Source organism: Notolabrus celidotus, chromosome 22 (genome assembly GCF_009762535.1).
Source record: "Notolabrus celidotus isolate fNotCel1 chromosome 22, fNotCel1.pri, whole genome shotgun sequence".
NCBI classification, from domain to species: domain Eukaryota; kingdom Metazoa; phylum Chordata; class Actinopteri; order Labriformes; family Labridae; genus Notolabrus; species Notolabrus celidotus.
The window spans coordinates 27,409,474-27,426,506 of record NC_048293.1 but is presented as its reverse complement, the minus strand read 5'-3'; the positions used below and the strand labels follow the sequence as shown (position 1 = coordinate 27,426,506).

General features: G+C 43.1%; 2 protein-coding genes across 9 annotated transcripts in view; one reads left to right on the top strand and one right to left on the bottom strand.

Annotated features, from left to right (window-relative positions):
• Positions 1 to 55: 55 nt before the first annotated feature.
• plekhd1 (pleckstrin homology domain containing, family D (with coiled-coil domains) member 1) lies at positions 56 to 14,758 on the top strand. The gene is made up of 15 exons (XM_034674574.1): positions 56 to 164; positions 3,528 to 3,702; positions 6,626 to 6,719; positions 7,059 to 7,148; positions 7,363 to 7,439; positions 8,374 to 8,465; positions 8,539 to 8,591; positions 8,678 to 8,772; positions 8,863 to 8,956; positions 9,040 to 9,236; positions 11,001 to 11,133; positions 11,935 to 12,079; positions 13,016 to 13,159; positions 13,320 to 13,475; positions 13,516 to 14,758. Coding segments are annotated over exons 2-15 (1,527 nt in total). The 5' UTR covers positions 56 to 164; positions 3,528 to 3,547; the 3' UTR covers positions 13,518 to 14,758.
• A 955-nt stretch (positions 14,759 to 15,713) lies between these two features.
• The window catches only part of ccdc177 (coiled-coil domain containing 177), a 130,336-nt gene continuing 129,016 nt past the window's right edge, over positions 15,714 to 17,033 (bottom strand). For all 8 annotated transcript variants that reach the window (XM_034674623.1, XM_034674624.1, XM_034674622.1 and 5 more), the window contains one exon: positions 15,714 to 16,271. The gene's annotated coding sequence lies outside the window, so the exon portion shown is untranslated. The remainder of the gene's footprint in view (positions 16,272 to 17,033) is intronic.

Here is a 17,033-nt window from a genome sequence, read left to right as displayed (position 1 = left end):
TGATGAGGAGCTGATTCTTTCTGTCTGTGTTCTGTTCAAACACTCATGATGTTTGATTTTAACGCCTTAAATTGATCTAAATGTTATGTTTTCACTGCTCTTGTTTCCAGATGTTGGACAGGAAGTGTTCCCGTGTTTGGAGCTTTAGTTTTGTATTCATGAAGGTAAGGATCTCCAAACTGCTGCTGTTACTTTAAGACACATTTTTAACAAACTGTGAGACTTTCAGAATCAGAAAGAACTTTATTCACAATGTATCTCAAGAATACAAAGAATTTGACTCTGGTATTTTTTGCGTACTCCCTGTACAAACATAAACAGACAGACACTAAAAATCAAGTACCAATAAAATATATATATAAGAACAAAAGGCACGAGTGCAATAAGGAAACAATAGACAAACATAACGTGCAACAGTGCAAAGGATGAAGGTGGCTCTGTCCATGAGGTAGCTGGTTTATGACTCAGTGTTAAGTGGTCATCAGTGTGACGGCCTGGGGGAAGAATCTGTTTTGTTAGTTTGAAAAGTGAGTGTCCAGGGTGTGAGGGGTCTGCAGAGATGCTACTGGCCCGCTTCCTGGTCCTGGACTGGTACAAGTCCTGGATGGAGGGCAGGCTGACTTCAATGATCATCTCTGCAGATCTGACTGTGCGCTGCAGTCTGTGCCTGTCACGTTTAGAGGAAGAGGGAAACCAAACAGTGATGGAGAGAGACAGGACAGACTGGATGATGGAGAGAGACAGGACAGACTGGTATGATGGAGAGAGACAGGACAGACTGGAGGATGGAGAGAGACAGGACAGGCTTAATGATGGAGAGAGACAGGACAGACTGGATGATGGAGAGAGACAGGACAGACTGGATGATGGAGAGAGACAGGACAGACTGGATGATGGAGAGAGACAGGACAGACTGGATGATAGAGAGAGACAGGACAGACTGGAGGATGGAGAGAGACAGGACAGACTGGTATGATGGAGAGAGACAGGACAGACTGGAGGATGGAGAGAGACAGGACAGACTGGAGGATGGAGAGAGACAGGACAGACTGGAGGATGGAGAGGGACAGGACAGACTGGAGGATGGAGAGAGACAGGACAGACTGGAGGATGGAGAGAGACAGGACAGACTGGTATGATGGAGAGAGACAGGACAGACTGGAGGATGGAGAGAGACAGGACAGACTGGATGATGGAGAGAGACGGGACAGACTGGAGGATGGAGAGAGACGGGACAGACTGGATGATGGAGAGAGACGGGACAGACTGGAGGATGGAGAGAGACGGGACAGACTGGATGATGGAGAGAGACAGGATAGACTGGATGATGGAGAGAGACAGGATAGACTGGATGATGGAGAGAGACAGGACAGACTGGATGATGGAGAGAGACAGGACAGACTGGATGATAGAGAGAGACAGGACAGACTGGAGGATGGAGAGAGACAGGACAGACTGGATGATGGAGAGAGACGGGACAGACTGGAGGATGGAGAGAGACGGGACAGACTGGATGATGGAGAGAGACAGGATAGACTGGATGATGGAGAGAGACAGGATAGACTGGATGATGGAGAGAGACAGGACAGACTGGATGATGGAGAGAGACAGGACAGACTGGATGATGGAGAGAGACAGGACAGACTGGATGATGGAGAGAGACAGGACAGACTGGATGATAGAGAGAGACAGGACAGACTGGATGATGGAGAGAGACAGGACAGACTGGATGATAGAGAGAGACAGGATAGACTGGATGATGGAGAGAGACAGGACAGACTGGATGATGGAGAGAGACAGGACAGACTGGATGATGGAGAGAGACAGGACAGACTGGTATGATGGAGAGAGACAGGACAGACTGGATGATGGAGAGAGACAGGACAGACTGGATGATGGAGAGAGACGGGACAGACTGGATGATGGAGAGAGACAGGACAGACTGGATGATGGAGAGAGACGGGACAGACTGGATGATGGAGAGAGACAGGACAGACTGGATGATGAAGAGAGACAGGATAGACTGGATGATGGAGAGAGACAGGACAGACTGGATGATGGAGAGAGACAGGACAGACTGGATGATGGAGAGAGACAGGACAGACTGGAGGATGGAGAGAGACAGGACAGACTGGATGATAGAGAGAGACAGGACAGACTGGATGATGGAGAGAGACGGGACAGACTGGATGATGGAGAGAGACAGGACAGACTGGATGATGGAGAGAGACAGGATAGACTGGAGGATGGAGAGAGACAGGATAGACTGGAGGATGGAGAGAGACAGGACAGACTGGAGGATGGAGAGAGACAGGACAGACTGGATGATAGAGAGAGACAGGACAGACTGGATGATGGAGGTGTAAAAGATGATGAGCAGTTCTCAGGGCAGGTTGAACTTCCTGAGTCTGACTGAGGAAGTACAGCCTCTGCTGAGCCTCCTTCCTGATGGAGTCTATGTGGGAGGTTCACTTCAGGTCCTGGGAGATAGTAGATCCCAGGAACCGGATGTTGTCCACACTAGACCCAGTGTTGTTGAGGATGGTGAGGGGGTGGGAGTGACGGGGGGTTTCGTCTAAAGTCCACTGTCATCTCCACAGTCTTGAGTGGGTTCAGCTCCAGACTGTTCTGGCCACACCAGAGGACCAACTGTTCCCCCTCCTGTCTGTGTGCAGATTGGTTCCTAACAATCATTAAGTGTTGACAGAAGCAGCACATCTTTATGTAACCTTAATTCTTCTTTGTTTGTTTACATGTTCCTCCCTGATCCCTCGCTCAGTCCCTCTCCTCAGAGATCATATCAGTGAGAGGTCATTCTCTCTCCACATATTTAATGTTGTTTCAGAGGCTCCCCCCCCCCTCGTACGATGATTACATCATGAAACAAACACAGGAGCAGGATCATGCATTTCTCTGCCGAGGCTGAGCTGTCAATATCTTCATAATCTGCTCTCCATCCTCTCTGACACATGTCCTGTAAATTAATCTGATCCTCACGACACTGAGCCTCATGTTGCTCCACTCTGACTCTCCATCCTCTCTGTGCTTAGAGTCCCAGATGTTCTCCTAATTCACTGCTGCAGTAATGGAGTGATGGAGTGATGGAGGGAGGGAGGGATGGATGGATGGAGAGACTAGAGAGTTGATACCTGCCAAGAGCTGGAGACGGCTGCTCTCTGCGGCTGCGGTAATCTGAATAACAGCTTTTACTGGCGGGGAGGAGGTATCGACCGGCTTCAGATTTAGCATCTGACTCATAAAGCTTCCCTCCCTCCTCTTCCTCTCCGTCATCCCTGTTTTCCTCTCCTCCGTGCGCTGTGCGGTCAGTCAGATGAGCGTATTGGCAGCTGCATCATTCCACCCTGCTGAGTTATCGGGATGTGTTTGGGACTTTTCCTGCCCTGTGTGGAAGCGTTCCCTGCAGCTTCACATGCAGCTCTGCTCTGTTAATTGTTATTGACTCCTCGTATTGACGTTTCACTTCATTGATAGGTTTTTATTTTTTTTCGTTCTCGCTCCACCTCCAGGGCGCGGGGAGTCACAGAGGATGTTCTCGTCTTCGTCCAGAAACTCTCTGTTCTCGCCCTGGACGTCCATGGAGCAGTCGGACGCTGAAGTGTTGGACATCAGCACCAAGGTGCAGCTGCACGGCGTGCTGTGGAAGAGACCGTTCGGACGCCCGTCAGCCAAGTGGTCCCGCAGGTGAGAGGGTCACGACTCTGAAGTGGGTTTCAGGATGGAGAAACTTTAAACCTCTGTGTAGCTTTTAAAACCTTGTCAGTATCAGGACGTCCTTATTGTCTCTCTCTTCAGTTTGACTTGTTAAAACCAAAGAGGGAGAAACTTTTCCTTCACTCTGACATAAATGCAGATTTCTCATGAAGAAGGGAAACTTTTTCTCACTGAGGGATAACAGAGTAATGAAAGTTTATCAGTCAGCCATGATGGAGGATGATGAACTGCAGGGAGTGTTTTTGAGTTAAGAGATGACACATTTTTCTTGCACAAAAAAAGGAATGATGAATTAATTTGGAGTATTAAAAAAGAATGTTTCCTTTAGAGCAAAAATCACAAATTACAGAAAGTTCTGTGTTTTTAGCGGCAGAAGTTTGAGTCCCAATTAAGTTCATGATAAAACTTACAGACTTGGTCGACTGTATTTCAGGCGTTAACATCTGGAATACATATTTAAACATTTCTAAACCCTGACTGTTGGTTAAAACCTGGATGAACTTTGATAAACTAAAGTTAAACTTGTGGGGACAAAAAAGTTTTTTCCTCAGGTTCAAAAAGTTATCACAACAGAGAGACAAGTTTCTCCACCACTCTGGAAAAAATAATGCAGATTTTTCTTAAAATGTGAAAATAGCACAACAAAAGTTTAATGTTACTAAAACCTAAAAAATCTTCTAATAGTTAGATTAAATATTTATCGTACACTGCAGGTATAAAACTAAGTTTTCTGCTGTTTTAAAGCAACAAAGACTTCTTCATTCTCTCTGCACTCACAGTCCAAAACATGCCAGGCTTTTCCTTCTAGAGACATAATACAAATCTTTACAGTACAAAAAATGGAGGATTTTTAAAGCCAGGAGTTAAAGTTGACAAAGTTTCAATTAACCTGAATGTTCAGCGATCTGAATTCACTTTTAGAACTTCTATTTTTTAAGTTATCACAGTTTTTCCTTTAAAGATAGGGCAGCTGTAGAGAGACAGGAAACGTGTGTGAAGACATGCAGCAAAGGGTCGTGGTGACTACAGCCTCTTAACATGGGGTGCATGCTTAGACTACCAGGGTCAATCTAAAGCTGTGGAGTCAAACCCTGCATGAACTATCACACATCAAGGATAAACTTTTAGAATAAATCCCCTTTCCTTGATTTTCTTAAGAAACTGTGTATCACAGAGGAAGATGTTTTCCTGTATTTTGGATAAAAATGCAGATTTTTCTAAGATTTTTCTTTGTTGGAGCTTAAACAAATAAAAAATACAAAAAAAACATCATCTTTATGTTAATGTATGTCACATTAATGACTTTAATAGAATAACAGAGACTCTTTATTTGGAGTTGTTTACTGTAATATGACACTACAGGTGGAAAAAATCAGTTTTAATCAGAGAAAGTTCAAATTTGACTTCCTCTATTGTTTAATTTTATACATCTATGAATGAATGTTTCATCAGTTTATCCATTTTACGTCTGTTCAGGGAAACATCTGTCTTAACTTTTAGAAAAGCATCACAGAGTTACAGAAAACAAAGATGCATCATGGTTTTAGATTAACTCTCTGACAGGTCAGCTGATCAAACCTGCAGGCTGACTCTTTTTCAGGTGTTTGGAGATTAAATGCACATTCAGAATTTTGTCAACAGAAACTAGTGTCAAAAATTATGACAAATTAGTGATATGAAATCAGCTTTTTCTTAGTGATTTTGAAGAGTTGAATCACAGAGTGAGATTTGTCTTCTGTTCTGGACTTGAGAGCAGATTCTTCTTACAGAGAGTCGACTTAGAGAGTCCAAAAGTTTAGTTTTTCTCTGCAGATACAAGAGGAAACAGAAGAATCACAAACAACAGAGAATGTAGGTGTTAATGTTTCAGAGATGAGGTAAAGTTTGCAGCTCTGATCGTCTGTATCATGGGGGTTTATTGAAGCAGAAGGTTAAATGTAAAATCAGAATAAACTCCCCCTCAGGCTCTTAAACACCCTCCTGCAGTGTCAGTGTGTCCTGATCTCAGAGTGTATTTGGATGTTAAAATGCCTGGATCACTACCTCACGTCACCGTAATGCTCTTAGTTTACATAACCGTTAAAGCGACAATACCCAGCGGGTCCAGAGAGTCCATTTGCAGCGCTCCCTCCGTCCCCTCGTCTGTCCGCTCGGGTCAGAAAGTCTGAAAAGTCGCGCTCGCTCGACGCTCGTCTGGTTTCCTGTGCCAAAACACCGACTCAGTGACGAGCTGCGGGACAAGATGTTTGGATCATAATCTGACACCAGAGAGGGTGTAATCTGGATGATGACGGGCGTCAGACAAGAGATATAATCCAGCTGAATATTTAACATTAAAGGGTCATTCCACTGAGTTTTATAGACATATTGAGTTAAATATTACAACACCAGGACCAGGACTAGTCCCTCTAATGTGATACAATAACAAAGATTACCTCATGGAATAACCTCATATTCCTGCCTCACTGGATCCACACCACGTCACGTCTGTGGGAGCTCTCAGTGGAGTAAATCACCGCCGTGATTTCTCTTAACCTGAATGATTTTTCTGCAAATGCATTTTTGACATCCGGCTCTGTCAGACACTCAAAACTCAACTCAACCGTTCCGTTCTAACGCTTCTAAAACATGTGTTCAAGCTTCATTCAGCCAATGAGAGTGATTTATTTTAAAACCCTACAAATTAAACATCCCTCCTCTAACTCATAACCTCATAACCAGAGTCTCAAATCCTGCTTGGAGGTAAAGTTTGATCTCAGGTGTAAAATCAAACCACAGCTGAACTCACAGGAAACGTCAGATCTTTAGTGGTCTGAGTTTTGAGCAGATGTTGGACATTTCAGCCTCACAGGACTGACTCTCTGCTGCTCTCATTCTCTCCCTCGCTCCAAAGGTTCTTCATCATCAAAGACAGCTTCTTACTTTACTATGCCGAGAGCGAGAAGAGGAACTTTGAGACCAACAGGTTCTTCAACATCCACCCCAAGGTGAGCTGCTGCAGCTTTACTCCACACCTCTGAAGACATGAAGGAAACAGAGGAATGGTTGTTTTCTTATTGGATGATTATTTGTGTTTCAGTCATCTCTAAAGGTTTTTGTATGAAAGCCTTAGTGAAAAATGATCTGTTCATTTATTTTCAGCCTGATCACATTTTTGCTCCTGTGTTTAAAACAGACGACAAGTTGTTTTCTCCCAAAGTCCCAAAAATGAGTCACATCAGATTTAGTGAAACTAGATTAACCCTCCCTCTCTTGCCTCTCAGGGCCTCCATACGTTTACCTCTTTTAAAGACACTCTGAGTAACGTTGTGATGTTTCTGTCTCAGGGAGTCATTCCTCTGGAGGGTTGTGTGGTGTCAGCCAACGATAACCTGGGCATGCCCTTCGCCATCGTGATCAACCTGGAGGACTTCACTGTAAGCCTGCCTCACCTTTAATATGTCACTATCTCTTTATCTTCTATCAACCTGCAGAGGTTTACAGTCCAGTTCATGAGATATACAGGACAGACCGACAGCATGTGATAATATGTAGAGAACTTACAGCCTGGAGTTTGTTGTGTGTGTTTTAACGGCCTGATGTGATGAAAGATGAGATGCTGATGTGAGATGTTTTATACCCGTCCCTCAGGGCACCGTCGTGGTGGCTGCTGAGTCCGAGGAGGAGCAGGTCCAGTGGATGGAGATGCTGCACGAGTCGGGAAAAGTGTGAGTACTGGACCGACACAAGTTCTTCTTTTTAATGTAGCTGTCCTGAAGGTGAACTTCCTGAGGACTGGTTGGTTTGTTAGCTGGAGCTCTGTGAGGCTGAATCAGGCTCAGTGGCGTTCTCATGGTCTTGATTAGTCTGGAGCAGAGGTTCATGGTCCCCAGATGTTCAATCACTCAGACTCTTCCTCAGATGTTGACATTTTAAATTCAGAGTGAAATATTTCAAATCTTCTGAATGAGATCTCTTAAAACTTCCTGCAGACATTCATGGTCCCAAGAGGATGAAACACCCTGACTCTGGTGATCCTCGTTCCTTTTATTGAGCTCCAACACTTTGACAAAGTTTAATCTTAATCACTGAAATATCTCAGCTTCTATTTGATGAACGGACGTAAAATTTAGATCATGCATTCATGGTTCCAAGAGGATTTTTTGTCCTCTTGTGGTTGCTCTAGAAGAAGAGACATCAGAATCATAAGGAACAAAATCCTTTGGACTCCTCTGGGAACCATGAGTGCATGATCATAATTTTAAGTATGAAAGCCAGAGGATCGCCAAAGTCAGGGTGTTTCATTCTCCTGTGATCATGAATGTCTGCAGCAAGTTTTAAGAAATCACATCTGAGGAAGAATCTGAGTGATTGAACATCTGGGGACCATGAACCTCTGCTCTAAGTTTCTAATAAATCTATTTAATGCATTTTTAAGAAGTTAAGAGAAGTAAGAAAGATAACATGTCAGAGGATCGAGGAAAGCTTGTCCTGTTGGGACCATGAATGTCTGCACAGAGTATTTCAGTAGAAATTAAAAGTTGCACCCTCAGAGGAAATGTCTGAGTCTCAAAGTTAGTCATTAAACCTCTGGGGACCATGGACGTATGCACTCTTGTTTAAATCAAACATAAGTCAAGGTTTCCGATGTTTGCCCGACAGCACGTGGAAGAACGCTCAGCTGGGGGAGGCCATGATCGAGAGTCTGGAGGCTCAGGGTCTGCAACTGGCCAAGGAGAAGCAGGAGTACCTGGGTAAACACAGACACACCTCCTGAACCAATGAGCTCTCTTAAAGGAGCAGACACTAATGTTTCTCTCTCTGCAGACAAACTGATGGAGGAGACGGAGGAGCTGAGTCACCAGAGAGCTCAGAGAGAGGTGACGTATCCTGATAACTCCTCTCTGATCATTGGTTCTCTCTGAGACGTGAAACAGGATGTGAGACTTTATGTTTGTGTGTGCAGGAGCTGGAGCGTCTGAACCAGGTCCTGGAGGAGGAGAAGATGAAGTTTGAGGAGGTGGTGCTGGAGCTGAAGGCCGAGCAGGAGCATATCAGACTGTAAGGACTCCACCTTCTCTCTTTAACGTGCGCTGATATCATGATTTAACATATTTAGACTTCATGTGATTTATTTTGTGTTGATGTCAGAGACCTGGATGGTACGGCTCAGTCCCTCAGAGGTGTGGAGAGCGAGAAAGAAGAGCTGAGCACTTTAACCGTCAAGCTGCAGAAATCCATCGAGGTATGAAACACTTAAATGTTTACAGCTGCTGATGTACTGCTACAAGCCTGGAAGCTAACAGTCCAGTGATCCTTGTCTTCCAGGAGCTCTCTCAGGAGAAGCAGCGGACTCTGGAGCTGCTCGGGGTGAAGGAGGAGACGGAGGTGACGGAGGAGAACTCAGCCTGCAGGACGTCTGAGGACGGGGAGGACCTGGGAGACGTGGATCTGCTGCAGGACCTGAGACACATCGAGGAGCAGATGAAGATCCTGCTGAAGGAGAAGGACGGCGCGGACGAGAAGTGAGTGAGAGACACAGAAACAGAGGATTTCACTTTCAGCTTCTAAAGGGTCAAACCCTCGGCCTCTCAGGGAGCTGGGATGCTAATGGCACACAGGATGAACGAGTGGAAATGTGTATTGATCCCTAAACCAGCAGCTCATTGATCAGCAGGAGTAAGAGGGATATTCCAGGCTGCTGCTGCTGCTATCGACTGTGCAGCACTAATGTTCTGAAATATACGACCCATAACTTTCTGTTTCCATGAACTCTGAGCGCTCCTCTCTCAGGCGGAGTTTCTTTAAAAGCAGAGTGAGAGCGGGCAGCTTAAATACTACGAATGATTCCTCCTCATCAGCAAAACAAAACTGAAGTTACGCAACAAATGATGGTGAAAAGGTTCAATGATAATCAGGATTTATGTTAGAAACACTGAATGAAAAGATGCAACAGTCAAATATTGAGTATAAAGAAGGTGTTTGTAAAGTTTGATCGACTAACGACTAACGGGGACAGCAGCCTGAAGACCGTCCAATAAAAACAGAGCGGTGCTTCGATCTGTTCGAATCCAAACTTTACTGATTTAAAGTCTGAAAGGATTCCTCACTAAATTCACTAAAGTAAATACATGAACGTATTTATCTTTACACTAATATTAAGAATGATTCAGCTGTTAATGATGAATATTTCTGTGCAGATTAAAGCTACAGTGGGTCGTTTTTGCAGCATTTATCAGATCAGCCTTGATAGAAATTAAATACAATAATCATAAGTATCTTTAAATCAGAATATGAAGATCATTTAGTTTTTTTTTTACTTAGAATGAGACTTTAATATCTACATAAGGAGCTTCTTGACCTCAAAGGCCACCGTAGCTTCACGAACAGGAGGGGTGAGCAAGAGAGCGTTCAGTCTAGACTCTGATATCACTAAATATTCTCATCCCTACACACCTGACCTTCATCATAGCTGTTATCCAAATATGTAACATAAGTGATCGCTTATAAAACTTTAGAGCTTTCAAACGTACAATATCTCCTTCAGATGAGGACTGAAGTAAAGGAAGAAATTAGTTGACTTTAAATGCTAGGAACAGTTTTTTGGAATAGAAATCTCTCTGTGGCATTTTATTATGAACAATGACGTCAAGTGCACGACATCAAGACATCCCTAGTATTCACCTCTTGCAAAAAATATATCCTGCACAGCTAAAAAAATACTATTGAAAAGTGGAAAATGTAGATTGCACAGTGTAAGTGTGTATTTCCAGTAAATTATGTTTATTTCAAAAGGAAAGAAAGTGTGTTTTGCACAGTAGAAATGTATTCTGCACAGCAAAACAATCATATTGTACAGTACATGATGTATTTTGCACAAGATGAAATATGAGAAAATATATATTTATAAGTTTGAATGTGATTATTATCCACAGAGAGAAGAAGAGAGGGTTTGAAGTTATTTTCCTCCACTGCTGACAAAACCTAAGTCTGATTCTGTGTGCAGATAAAAGAGAGAGTTCTGTGCTTCCTGTTTTAACTTTGATACGACATTGCAGGATTGCATTTGTGTGCATTCATCCGTGTGGAGAGTGGAGCTCTGTGAGTTCAGCTCGCAGCGATATATGCAGCTCTGACAGTGAAGGGCGTCTGATTCTGCAGAAAACATCTTTGTTTCAGCTTAAAGTTTGATAAAGCTGCAACAATGCAGATAGGAGCAGTTTGGGATTAGGACAGTGTTTATGTTATTGTTGTTGTGTGTTGTTAATGTGTGTGTGTGTGTGTTTCAGGCTGATGGAGAACGAGCAGCGAGCTAAAGTCCTGCAGCAGGAGAGAGAGTTCTACTCGTCTGAGGCTCGGACGCTGCAGCAGTCGCTCTCTCAGCTGACTGCGGACAAACAGCAGACGGAGGCCGAGCTGAAGGTAACGCAGCGTGACTCAGCTGATCACTGAGAGCAAACATACAACAACAACAACAACAACAACAACAACAAGGTCATAGTGAAGGTCCCCTTCATCTTTCTACAGCCAGGGTTTAGTGGACACCAGTTTCATGGAGCTTTGATATCAGGGACTGGATTTATGTACAAATCTAAGATACTTGTACTTCACTACATGACAGAGAGAACACTTTCCTCTGCTCTGATCTTACATCTGTACTGACATGTTACACCATGCACAATATAAACCACTTTACAACTCTGACGCATGCTGATAAATGAAGTTAAATAGAAGTAAATCAAATAAGATACGAAGAGTAGTTCTGCTCAAAAGCTGCAGCATTAGAAGAACAACTTAATGCATCACACATTACTTCCTGTTTTGGCTCAGGGAAGGATAATCGCTGCTGTTATTGGCCAAGAGGTTTTCAGTCTATCACAGGGCTAACATACACTTACACCTTGAAGGGGGGATTTAGAGTGACCAGTTACTGAGTAAGCATGTTTTTGAACTGTGAGAGGAGACTAGAGTGCTCAGAGGGAAGCCATGCATGCATATAGAGAAAGCAAACTCTATGCAGAAAGAGTCCTGCATGTCTGAGGGTAAAAACAGGAATCAAAGCATCACCCTGCAGCCTCCAATCCAGACATATAATCCAGAATATGAAATATATAATATCATAACAAAGTGTTTGTGATAGAAATAAATCCAGAGGTGGTTTGAAAGTAGTATCCAGGGTAATCTGTTGCGTTTGACCATCAGTGTGTCTTCTGTGCGTCTCAGGCGGAGATCGAGTCTCGGATGGAGCTGGAGAAGAGGCTGAAGCAGGCGGAGGAGGCTCTGCAGGACCTGGAGAAAGGCCTGAACTCTCTGGATCGATCCCAGGAGAGAGACGAGAAGATGAAGGGAGACGTGACTCAGCTGAGGAGTGAGTGAAAACCTCTGATAGCCCTGATATCTGATCCTGCTGTAGCTGAGAGGTTAGGTTGAGCTCACAGGGTTCATTTAAAGTCAGATATATAACTGTGTGTGTTCAGGTGTGAGTTCAGCTCAGTTTGGTCCTGAAAACAGACATTTAGTGAGTTTTTGTGATGGTACAGACATGATGCAGAACTAAAAGCTCTTACTCACAAAGTGAAACATGCAATCTGACTCCAGTGACACCGCCCTCTTGTGGACAGAGCTGGTATTACATGTTAGGCTCAGTATATTTATGTTATTGAGGGATTTATCAGAGATTTAAAACCTCCACACATTTATTTCTAGAAAAAAGTTCCCCTTGATGATTTGACTGTTTTATATTTCATTAATATTTTAAGTAAAAGCAGGATATTATAGCTGCAGTATGTTGAAGTGGTGCTTGTTTTTGGACCATTTTATAAAAGGCTGCAACACATTATTATTTCTAATGTTCTTTAATCTGATGATTATTTTCTTTATCAATATTTTTACCAATTTTTCTGCAGCCAGGACTCCAAAACTTCAAATTTAAAGCATCCTAGAGGCTAAAACATGAAACATTTTACCTTTTTAACACAAAATCAAGCCATTATTTGTGAGTTAATCAATCATTCAGTCCGTACTTCTGTAATATTCAGGTTATTTAAAAGAAAGCACCTTCATTTAAACGCTTTTAAAGTATCTGAGTCTAAATAAAGGAACCATTTGAAGCATAGTTGACCTGAACAGGAAGTAGCACTCAAACAAACAAACACTTAAGTGCTTCTTTGTTGTGCCTCAGAGAAGCTCTTCAGTTAATGTCGGCTGTATGTGGAAACACTCAAGCATTCACCTGAAGGACACACTCCCTGACGCTGTAATAACCTGTGTGTGTGTGTGTGTGTGACGTGTGTGTGATGCTCAGGGTTCTTCGAGGATTGCATCTGTGCCGCAGAGATCGAAGCGAAGCTCCCGGCGATCATGAAGAACGCCGTGTATCTTCACAAAGCTGCTGCTCGACGAATCAAGAGCTGCAGGATCCAGAGGAGAGCCTCCAGACGCCACTGGTGTAAGTCTGCATAATGATCAGAGCTGCCCTGGAACATGAATATTTAATGACTGTAGCAGAGATCTACTGAACATCTCGAGTACTCTGAATATTTTGAATACAAGGAGGGTTGCATGTATGCTGCCGTATCCAACTCTTCTTCTTCTTCTCCTCTTCACAGTAAAACACTCGAAGTCGTTCGCCGTTGCTCCCTGTGACGAAGGAGACATGGACGAGCTGCGAGAGACGGCCAAACGACTGACGTCCGACAGCAACTTCAGAGAGAGCGTGTACAAGATCATCACCCGTAAAGACGCCACAAACAAATTAGAGGACTGAGAGAGAGAGAGAGAGAGAGAGAGAGAGAGAGAGAGAGAGAGAGAGAGAGAGAGGTAAAAGAGGAGGGATGGTCCTTAGCTTGACCTCAGTCCACACTCTGAGAGATGTAGAGATCCTGAACCCAAACCCCAAAATCTGTAGACGATGGATCTGAAGTTTCTAAAACAGAGCTGTGAAAAGCTTAGCACTGACTCAAACTGAACCTTTATAAGTAACAGTACTGGTTCTCTGGACTGGTTTGTAGTCCTTTAAGACCAAACAGTTCCAGGAACCAAAACAAGTCAGGAGCAGAAAGTCCGCTTCCTGTCAAAATCTACAAAAATGTGACAAAGGTAAATGACAATTAAGGGTTAACACCTTACCTCTCCTGTCTCCTCTAGAGATGGAATGCCAGATTAGTTCCTGATTATAGTTCCTGATTATAGTTCCTGGTACTGTTTGTTAAAAAATGAGCCATCAGAAACATTTTTCCAAATTTATAATCGTCTCATTTCCACTGCAGGGATTTAGCTCACAGTCTAGGAACTGTTCAAGGAACTTACTGCGTTACCGTCAGAGAGGCCAGTGTCTGAATTAAATCCCCAGGACTTCAATTTGACCCCCCCAAAAGTTCCTGTTCTGGGTGAAGGCAGAATAACATGTGCTTTACATTCTTTACTTACTTCAAGCTAAATGTTTCTGTACTGACGCTCAGAGCACTAAGTTTAGTTCCTGGTTCCTCCAGTCAAAATGCTGGAGTTTGAAATGACCCATTAGTTCCTCGGTTTAGTTCCTGTAACTGTATCATAGAAAGGAGTGATGAAAAAACCTCCAGGTTTGATTTCACCAAAGAGTAATCATTGCTCAGTTTCAGAGGTAGGAACTTTCAAGAGGGACTGAGAACTATTAAAGGAACTTAGTTTGTTTCTGTTGCTTTATCAAGGACATTTATTTACCCTCCAAGAGTAACAGTACAGGAAATGTTGACGTTGCTTCACATTATTCACCCCAAAAGTACGATTCTGACCCTCAGAGCAGGAACTATTCTTAGCATGCTAGAAAGGTTCCTGTTCAGCAATGCTAATTTAATCTCTGAGTTTAATCTCTGAGGTAGTCTGTTTCTTGTGAAAGAACTTTCCCCAGAGAGCAGGAACACTCAAAAGTTAAAATTAGCTCTGAGACTAAAAGTTCCTAGTTCTTATGGTGGAAACGTGACTTTAAAGCTGGGGTTGGTCGTCAGATTTAGATCCACTTTTTGTTCTACTGGTTAAAATGATCTTTATGTCCTGATGGTAATCAATACATAATGTGTTCTTTAAAAAGAGGTCAAAAAAGCTGCTATCTACAGCCGGAGTAAACCTGGGAAAACACCAACCAATCATTGTCATTAGGGTCCAATTTATGAAACCAATCAGATCCCGTCCTGCCGTTCTGCCCGCCTCCTGCAGAGCGTACATTTCCCCGGCGTTCACTCCCCGTCTCCTGCCTCTGCTTCCCCTGACTCTACTGACTGCCCCTCTCGCTCGACCTCGGGCCTGTCCCCTCTGACCCCATGAGGGGCTTTGCTCAGGACTGTAGTCCGGATCAGAGTCTAAAAAGCTCTCACCACGGGGGCTCTGACAAGCAGAATAATTAATGACGTTCAGTAAGTCCTACAGAAATGTAGATGTACTGTAGCGTCTGTCCGGACGCTGTAGGGATGACGAGCCGATTCGTGAACACGTTGATCTTTAATAACCGGTCACTGTTGGCCGTTACCACGACAACCAACAAAACAACAATCAATGTTTGAATGATTGAAGAACTTCTCCTACCTGTATCTCCTCTCTGGTGATTTTCTGGCGAGTATTGAGGAAATGCTACATTCAAATTCATGCTAGTTTTCCAAGACTACCAACCCTAGCTTTAAGGTCCAGAATGTTAATGTTCCTGAAACTATTCAAGAAACTTTCAGATGAAAAAAGCGACATGCTATAGTCTGACTTCTTTTCTCTAAAGAACGTATTTTGGTTAAACCAAAGAGTGAATAAGATGTGAGGTAAAATCTCTATAGTTAGACTTACGGCTCATTTGGGACTCTCATTATTTGATTCCACTGGACATGAACACAAACAGAAACACAGAACACTTTGTATTAATCTCATGTATTAATAATCTCTCTGTGTGAGTGGAAACCTGTCCAGTGCTTCAACACTTTGTATAAAGAGACGTTCTATAGACTGACCTTGTTAGCAGAGAGCACAGACGACGACAGATCTATCTTGTAAAATGTTTGTTTTATTGTTCTGGTTTTGATTGTTTGCACAGACTGTTTCCTTCACTTCAACAGAGGTTTTATGAAAACAAATAACTCACATGTATGTCTGATATTGAATTTGACCGTTTACCTTATTGCTACATCCGAAAAATCTGTTCTCGACGAAGCAACGTAATGTAATTCACTCACACAAGCACTGTATGATAATGTACACATGACTGTAACTTAACAGCAGGAGGAAGACGCACGAAGAAGAAAGAGGGAACGTATTACAGACTGAACAACATGCCTTGATGCTAATAAAGCTGTGTTTGAACCTCCAACGTGTCTTTTCTTTACGCAGGTAAAAGGCTGAAAGGTTCACATCAGGGGTTCAGTTCTCAGCAGCACAATAGATGATGGCACTGTTACTAGTTTTAAACGACTAAAGGCTTGATATGGACGTGTTTCCATGAGAGGAGAGACCTTATTTGATTAAGTTCAGTGTGGAAAAAAAGGCGCTGTCACAAGGGTTGAAGGTCACAGGTTACAGCTCCGGCATGGTTTCATCTCCGGGACCTGCAGAGAGCGAAACAACAGAGTGATGAATGTGAGTATTAGATGTCACATCATGTGTCACACAATGATCCTTTAATTGAGTTATGAAGCTAACTTTCATCCTTTCAAATGTGAGACATGTAAGAGCTTTATGCTTTCTAGTTTACCCTCTCAAACAGTTCAGGGTGTTCGACTTTTGGGTGAAACAAAGGGTAACGACGGTGGACTGTCAATGACTCAATAACTCCTCATGTTCCCTTAGGATTAAATTACAGCCTGACATCGACGCCTCATGCTGTCCACAAGTCGACTTATTGTCTGCTGAAGCGTTATGCATCATCTTCAGGTCAGTGTTAGTCACTGTGGTCTACACAAATCATTAAAGCAATGAGGCATCAAATATGAGCTCAAGCCTGAAGTATAGTATACCTTTCTTTGATGTAAAACGACATGTCGCTTTTTCAAGCAAAAGAAGGCATATGGCACACATACATACAGAAGGCATACATCTTTTAAGAATGCTTCCTTTACTCCTTTATACATTATTTAATATGAAATATAACACAGTGTCTAACAGGCAGAGTTTAGGGTTTAATGTGACCTTCACTAAAGTGTCAGAGAACAAGGATTACCAGAATAGAGAAGGTCAAATTAACGTCACCTGTTAAGATTCAGAGCGCATTCTGAAATGTTCTCCTAAAGCCGGACATCCTGAACTTCCTGTGAGCAGTTTCTGTTTTGAGTCATTTTTACGTCATCTTTCAAGACGACTAACTCACTAAA

Coding starts and splice junctions, on each gene's coding strand:
- plekhd1 (XM_034674574.1), top strand. CDS start 3,548: ATGTTCTCGTCTTCGTCCAGAAACTCTCTGTTCTCGCCCTGGACGTCC. Junction 8,773..8,862: donor GAGCAGGAGCATATCAGACT/GTAAGGACTCCA, acceptor TGTTGATGTCAG/AGACCTGGATGGTACGGCTC. Junction 8,957..9,039: donor AGCTGCAGAAATCCATCGAG/GTATGAAACACT, acceptor CTTGTCTTCCAG/GAGCTCTCTCAGGAGAAGCA.